The sequence below is a fragment of the Gadus macrocephalus genome, chromosome 3 (genome assembly GCF_031168955.1).
Source record: "Gadus macrocephalus chromosome 3, ASM3116895v1".
Classification (NCBI taxonomy): Eukaryota; Metazoa; Chordata; class Actinopteri; order Gadiformes; family Gadidae; genus Gadus; species Gadus macrocephalus.
The window spans coordinates 14,538,484-14,547,027 of record NC_082384.1 but is presented as its reverse complement, the minus strand read 5'-3'; the positions used below and the strand labels follow the sequence as shown (position 1 = coordinate 14,547,027).

The 8,544-nt window shown below is 41.7% G+C and overlaps 1 protein-coding gene across 1 annotated transcript in view; it reads right to left on the bottom strand.

Annotated features, from left to right (window-relative positions):
• The window catches only part of zgc:154142 (uncharacterized protein LOC555481 homolog), an 18,184-nt gene extending 14,492 nt beyond the window's left edge, over positions 1-3,692 (bottom strand). Inside the window, 5 exon segments of the mRNA XM_060046686.1 lie at positions 938-1,035; positions 1,321-1,461; positions 1,741-1,834; positions 2,463-2,593; positions 3,489-3,692. Of these exon segments, the coding sequence (XP_059902669.1) occupies positions 938-1,035; positions 1,321-1,461; positions 1,741-1,834; positions 2,463-2,593; positions 3,489-3,621 (597 nt within the window). The 5' untranslated portion in view covers positions 3,622-3,692.
• Between the last annotated feature and the right edge of the window lie 4,852 nt (positions 3,693-8,544).

Sequence of the window (8,544 nt, the reverse complement as noted above, 5' to 3'; positions counted from 1 at the left end):
ACAAGCACGCGCACACACACACACACACACACACACACACACACACACACGCACACACACACACGCACACACACACACACACACACACACACACACACACACACACACACACACATACACACACACACACACACACACACACACACACACACACACGCACACACGCACACACACACACACACACACACACACGCACACACGCACACACACACACACACACATACACACACACAAACACTCTATTTATATCAAATCTCACACAAGCACACCCCTTTTTATGCTGTAGTCAGCTTATAATCAGCATAGTTTCAACATGGTCATAAATGTATATTTTATAAGTAGTTAATGGCAGTAAGAGTCCTATCTAGACCATAAGAACATCTAGTAAGGACAAGGGTAGTGAAATACACACCCCATATATAATAGATGCACTTGAGTTCAATCTTTGGATGACAATAGAATAGAAACACACATAGAGTGTCACAGGATGTATTACGTTTACACAACCCAGATACATGTGCACAGATTGGACACACACACACACACTCATTCAAATACACACACAAAAAAATCTCAATGACACATATTTATTTTTGAATGTAAGTTCTTTAGCTAGTCTAGTTTTTATCATAATCATCATTTTTTTTTATAAATAGATAAGCTTATACAATAATCTAGTGTGGAAAAGTAGTGAAAGACACAAGCACGTCACACACACACGCACACCCACAAACAATACATGATTCAGTTGCATGTGAGAGTCGCATATTTGGATGACAACTGTATCACAACATACACAGATGCATGTGTGTCTATACCTGTGTGTGTGTGTGTGTGTGTGTGTGTGTGTGTGTGTGTGTGTGTGTGTGTGTGTGTGTGTGTGTGTGTGTGTGTGTGTGTGTGTGTGTGTGTGTGTGTGTGTGTGTGTGGGGGGTACCTGGTAAAATGCTCCATTTTGGTAATTCTGTGCTGGGAATCCGGGGGTCAACAGATGCCCCTGGTCACCTTGCAGAGAGCCCCCTGCCCCGGCTATTTCTGGCAGAGAGAGATAGTCCTTCAGCACAAACGCACCTCAAGGATGTTCAATCACCATACCGCACACACACACACACACCCACAAGCTAGAGCGAGAGAGGGCCAACACAGATGGGAGAGAGAGACAGAGGAAAGAGAGAGAGAGGCGGAGAGAGAGGAAGGGAGAAAGAAAGAGAGCGGGGAAAAAAAACAAGATATAGAAAGAAAAAGATGAAGAGGGACGGGAAGATAGAGAGAGAGTGTGTGTCTGCCTCTCTCGCTCCCTCGCTGGAGCTATCATTTTACCTCCGGTGCTCTCTGGAGCGACAGCCTTGTAATGGGCCTTGAAGCCTTGGTCTGTCTTCAAGTCGTTGCTGTCGAAGTAGACCATCAGCCGGTTCTCCAGGGTCACCAGGGTCCTGGGCTTGGTGTAGCCGCAATACTTACCTTTCCACAGCAAAAAACGGTATTATGTTATAGCTGAACACATTGAGATGAAGATATCTCTAACACACAGTGTAGCTGTTCACTCATGAATCAATAGATTTCTAATAGACTTTTAAGGAATCCGAAGTGGAAGGAAGCTTTGGTTTGAAAGATAGTTTTGCATTCATTCTCCTGAATAAATAAAGGTCCTGGCTTCCCCTCATCTTGCCCAGAGGGAAATTTAACTAACTACTCCTCACCGATAATTCCAGGGGGAAGGGGAAACTAACTTCTCCTTACCCATGATTCCTAGTGAGTCCCTCAGGGTGACAAAGTCGGACACACACATATCTGAATCCTCCAATGCAAACTCCTCAAACCACAGCTGGATCACCTGCACAGACCAATACAAATACACACACACACACACACACACACACACACACTCACACACACACACACACACACACACACACACACACACACACACACACACACACACACACACACACACACACACACACACACACACACACACACATACACACACACCAGAGGTTTCATCAGAGTCCAGAAGCTGTGTATACTGGCTGAAATGACGCAGATACATGTTTGTGCATGCATGTCTGTGTCTTTGTTTTTTCTGTGCAGGTTGGATTTTAGTGTTTTAAAAGGGTATGAGAAGTGGTTGAGAGAGAGAGAAGTAGAGAGACGGTGAGAAAGAGAGAAGCAGTGAAAGAAGAGACAAAGAGAGAGTCAAAGAGAGACATTGATTTTGACACCCTCTGTATTCTGGACTGAGACGGATGGAGAATGACAGATGGAGAGAGAGCGAAAATGATAGAACCAAAGAGAGAGAGAGAGAGAGAGAGAGAGAGAGAGATTTAAAAAGATCTAAGGAGAGAGAGAAAATCTGCCGCTGTCTTGTGTGTCCGTTGTATCAGCAGTCCTCTTTAATGGCCACCAGAAGCTGTCAACTATAGTTCTAGCATCATAGTAACTACAGTGCATCACTAGTCTACCTTATCCGCAGCCACAGTGATTTGCCAGGAACAGCCCCTGCCGTTGTCATAGTGATTGGGGAAGCGCCAACTGGTGAAGGTTCCGGAATCCCCAGACAGCTCCTGGGGGCCTCCACATCCTGAGTCCAGACCTGGATCCCGGCAGAGGACAGGACACCATTATGACAAGCCTTGTGAATGCAAATATCAATAACCTTTTTAGCTGACGTGTGTTATGTGTGCCCACTTGTCAACACAGTTGAAAAGCCCTGATGTAGACCTATAGATAGGCTTGATATCTTTGTAGGAATGGTAAGAATGATGTCCATACGTGCAATATAATTCAGACTAATTTGATCTAAATATATATTTAAGATTTGATTACTGTCACTTTATGCGGTCAAATGCCGTTTTTGCCGATCATTTAGAGACGATTACTATTATTAAAAAACTATTATTCACAAACTCAAAAATCTGTTTAAGTATTTCATTTCATAACAGACAAATTTCAGACACAGCATTGCAAATGTGAACCATGACCAGGCTTGGTTAAAGTCATATAATAGATAAATAAGATGAGTGTGAAAGACAGGGCCATATTTGCTACTTGGTCAGATAATATAACTTTACTGATAAACACAATATAAGTGTGCAGGACTGCTATGTTTATCATCTTGAGGATAAAGTCAAGTTGACAATTTGTGCAGACACCCAGAACGAGTATTTTCCTTCTTTCTGACAAACTGATTTGTCAATGTGGTCATTTGTCATTGAGTTTGAAGCACATCGCTTGTGATGCTTGCAAACATTCAATGTTAGCAGTTATTTAAACCCATAATAACTGGTGAGGAACAACCAAAAGTGCTGGATCATTGCTGAATACATTCATTCCGCAATGAATCAAAATAGAACCAGACGGAGATATATCCACTAAAAGATCTGTATTTATTGCTAAAACATTAAAGACAAACATAAATAATGAAAACATCAAACAAAGATGAAAAACTGTTCTAATGTCTCATCTAAAGCGTTTCCATGTCTGCTCACCCTCTGCACCAATGGGAGCGCCTTGGTTCTTCTCAGTGAAGTATATGGCCACCAGGCCCACGCATGCTCCCGTCAGGAGCACAAACAGCAGGATCAGGCTCTTCTCCAGGGTTGTCAGACGATTCTTGGCCATGTTTATCTCCCCTCCCAAGTGGGGACGAGCACCAAGCGAAAAGGTGGATCGAGAACCAGGTGGTTCATTCTCTTATACCGAACACTGTGCCAGCGTACGGCCCCTTCTGAACTTTGACCAAGGCGGCTTACCTTGAACTTCCACTTGGAATGATGATGCAGTAAAAGACATCAGGCTATGAGGTTACCGCATTTATTATTCAGTCATGATTAAAGAAAAAAAAGATATATATATATTTACATATTTATATATATTGTATATAAAGTATAAATTAGAAAGAAATAATCCAAAACTAAGACACTCTCATAACATTATCTGCCATAGCAATGCAAATTAATGTATTTAACTTATTTTGGTAGTAGAGTTTATGCGTTACTTATTCAGCTCTAGCTTGAGGGATGGCTAGCTAGCTAACAAACTAACAACCAAACACATTAGTTAACACACAAAGAGTAGGCTAGTCATGCTGAGATTTGCATCACCCAAATTAAACTCAACGTTAGATCAATAAATGTTGATCAAACTTTTACATTAGATAATGTATATTTTAAAAATGAATCTTAAGGGGAACTCTAGCAATGTAAAACATTTAAGCCTTTACATGCTTTTCTATGAATCAATGGAAGTATATTAGAAAAAGCAAGAATATACAGAAATTGTATACAACTAGTAGGCCTATTGCGGAAGCAAATGGAGTCTCTAGGTGAAGCACTGGTGTGCCAAAATATGCGCATAATATCAATAATAAAGCCTAACCTACATAAGAGAAGCGCACCGAGAATTACTCACATAATTAGTCTGAGAACTTGATCTTGACTGATTGTGTTGTTCCTTATTTGATTAATGTAATTAATAATTACTTTTGTGCTAATGTCAGAACAGTGACCTTTGGTCTCATTAACAGAACCTCCCTCTCTTTAGATGGACACCTGGAGGGAAAAAAGTGTGTTTAATTGTTATCAGCAGTTTCCATTATCTTTGTCCTGATAACTGATAACAATATTAATTGCTAGCCAAACTAGCAATTGATATGGCAAGCTTGCCATATACTTACTAGTAGCTTACCAACATATATTACAAAATGTCAATAATAAAAAATATATATTATGCATAACACAAGTAAAATGTCCTCCTACCACATTTACAAAGTTGCGCAAATGCTAGTTGTTGTTTTTTTCCAAACCATGACCCCAGTAATCAATAACGATGCCTTATTTTCTCCTTTGATGCAGTACTTCTACATCCATTATCCTTATATTACCTATTTCATGAAGTACAGAGGGAAACCTTCCTCTTGGTGGAGGTCAAGGGTAATGAGAATCCCAGGGGGGCTCTCCCTTTGGCTGAAGGGGCATATGGCAGAACGACAGTGAAACATCAGGGGAGATTATGAGGAGCCGCTCCGACACTCAGATATCTCCTCCTAACAGCATCTCATCAGCATATCTGACACCTTCAATACCTTATTTCTCTCGATAAGCCCTTCCGTGTTCTCTGTACCCTCGATTTTCTAAAAGAAGAAGAAATACTACTATTACTTTAACTTACAGAGATCTCTGTAAAACACACACACACACACACACACAGACACAGACAGACAGACAGACAGACAGACAGACAGACAGACAGACAGACAGACAGACAGACACATATATATATATATATATATATATATATATATATATATATATATATATATATATATATATATATATATATATATATTCATAAACACATTATCTTTCATATTTTATATCTTAAAATACTACTCAGTCAAGCAGCAGTGAAAATCGGAAAAAAGTGCCTCCAAAGAAATCTGTCGTTCATTATTGGAGCTTTAATTGGCTTTCAATGGACACCATAATTGTTATAAATATTCCTATCATGTTTGTTTCTTGTGCAGGTGTATACATGTGTGCATGCATGAATCTACGTGCACATTTGTATGAATGCATGTGTGTCTATCTGCGTGTGTGTGTGTCTGCATGGAGTTCATATATCTGGTCCATGTGTGACCCTATTAGCGCTGTGTTTGTTTAGTACTTTGGAGATGGATGGGCCACCTGGCAGCAACAACCCAGCAGCTCTTAATGAACATCGGCAAGGTGACCTCGGCATGTTCCTGTGAGTGGGCACCACTTTGTGAACAAGTGTGCATCTGTATGGGACGCTGCATCTGTATATATGTGTACCGGCCCGCTCGTGTGTCTGTGTGTGTCTGTTTGTGCATGTCTGAGTATACATCTGTTTTTAAGTATTTGTGTGTAGGCTTTTGTGTGTGTGAGTGTGTTTGTGGGCATGTGTGGGAGCATGTGTGTGTACAGATGTGTTTGTATTTTGCCTATTTATTTGTGAATGTATTACTGTGTGCCAAAGGTTACAGCCGTACATCTGGTTGATAACATAGCTGAGATGATGAATGAAGATGAAAATCACAGAGCACTGCTTCCATATGATGACTATATGCTCTGTAAGGTGACCTTGGGTGTCTTGAAAGGCGCCTCTAAATTAAATGTATTATTATTATTATTATTATATAGACGCACCGCGCTCACACAATAACACAGGAGACAACATGAGTCTGGTGTGTTTTTTATAGCGAAGCATAGTGTAGTGTAGCATAGCAACGTTTAGTGGATGGTGGGTGTAGGGGGAATTCTATATAAAATATTATGGGGGAAAGGTGATAGATGGCTCAGATAAATCAGAGACACACACACACACGCACGCACGCACGCACGCACGCACGCACGCACGCACGCACGCACGCACGCACGCACGCACGCACGCACGCACACACGCACACACACACACACACACACACACAGGCTTAAACAAACATATATGTAGGCCATGGATCCCACAGGGGGTTATATGGCTGAGGAAGAGCCATACTTGCCTACCGCCTTGCTAACGCAATCTTAAAATAAATAAGGATGATCTGAGAACTGGAAACAACAAAATAACCGCTTTTGCTGAGACAGATGTTTCACTTCATTGACATCCTCCTCCGTAGCCAATACCCTCTCTGTGACCACTATTCATGCTACCTAACACAAGACAAAACAACAGAAAAACGTGTATGAAAAAATAATGAATATAACTTCATAGAGAACATGAGATGTGAAATGTTTATGTTTGATACATAAGAAATTTATCCCAGCAGTGAGTGAATTAAATTAGCAAAGAGATCAAATCATGATTCTGTGTCAACATGGAGTTTAATTGCCATAATTATTAAATTGCATTGCACTCACTCTTTCACCAACATGACCTCTAAATATATATTTGATCATTACTCCAGAATGATCCAGGAGGAGTTATGTGCTCTTTTAAAGATGGGTTTTTGCTAATTGTGATGGCTTAGTTCCAAGCTTGATCCCAGAGGTTCTTCATATGAATCGTTTTGGAGCTCATTTAGCAAACTCTGTTCTAAAAATAGAATATAGCAAAAAAATGAGTTACATTTTAGCTTAAATGTTCTTTTCAGAAAGCAAAAAAGTTATGCTAGAAAATATGACGTGCCTTAATGAGTGCCCTTATAGTCCCCTTCTGCCCGTCTGGTGCCCTTTTAGTGCCCCCTTTAGTACCCTGATAGTGCCCTTCTTCCGGTCTGGTGCCCTTCTAGCGCCCTGATAGTCCCCTTCTGCCCGTCTGGTCCTTCTAGTGCCCTGATAGTCCCCTTCTGCCCGTCTGGTCCTTCAAGTGCCCTTCTGCCCATCTGGTGCCCTTCTAGTACCCTGATAGTGCCCTTCTGCCCGTCTGGTCCTTCTAGTGCCCTTCCAGTGCCCTTCTAGTGCCCTTCTAGTACCCTGATAGTGCCCTTCTGCCCGTCTGGTCCTTCAAGTGCCCTTCTGCCCATCTAGTGCCCTTCCAGTGCCCTTCTAGTGCCCTTCTAGTACCCTGATAGTGCCCTTCTGCCCGTCTGGTCCTTCTAGTGCCCTTCTAGTGCCCTGATAGTGCCCTTCTGCCCGTCTGGTCCTTCTAGTGCCCTTCCAGTGCCCTTCCAGAACTTGTAGCCTTCTTGCGTTAGATGATTCCATGAGGTCACTGAGGTCCCAAGGTCATTCATGCAGGTCAGTCAGGTCATCTCCCTCAGCTCATGCATAATACCTGATATTTGATATGGCTGATATGGTTACCTGATTAAGTGTTGATGCGACAGACCTGTCCATCGCTTATTGTAATATGAATGCAGGGTAGTCGGCAGCCCTGCCCCAGACTGAAGAAAAGACCTTAAAGCATTTTATTAGAGGCATGGTTAGTAGGTTCAACGTTTTCTAAGACATCTGAAAGTGGAAAGTCTGTTTCACTTAATAATAGCCTAAGTTCATTCTAGAGTGTGCCCTGAAATATTAATGCAGGACTAAGATGAACTGTCTGACAGTTGATGAATATGTTCCTTGTGTTAAACACTTCTAGCCGCTTGGCGATTTATGACCTTCTTTAAATCAATATTGCTCATTTGCTCCTGCTCCCATTTTACAGTTAAGTAGTGCACTGCTATCGCATGCTCCCACATCCTCATATTTTTTTCAAATATTGATTAAACTACTTCATTCCATAAGAAAAACGGGCATTATCTCTGTAGCTACCAATTAGCAGACAAAAACACCATCTCAAAGTCTAACTCAATGTTATACAATTCTATATTTTTTAATACAGTCGACCAGTGAACCCCAATTAGTGGCCCGCGGGCCAGATCCGGCCCGCGAGAGCCAAATGTCCGGCCCGCGCGGACCCAGCACATTCACATGTTATCGCGCAAATAATATATATATTTTTTATTATTTGCGCGGCCTGCTATATTTCCCCCTCAGCCCACACCATCCACTTGACCGTTGACGTTACTGCGTGCATACGTAATGACGTGCTTCGTGCGTTTTCAACTTCACTAGCGTCACACGCCAGAGAGTAGCCGCC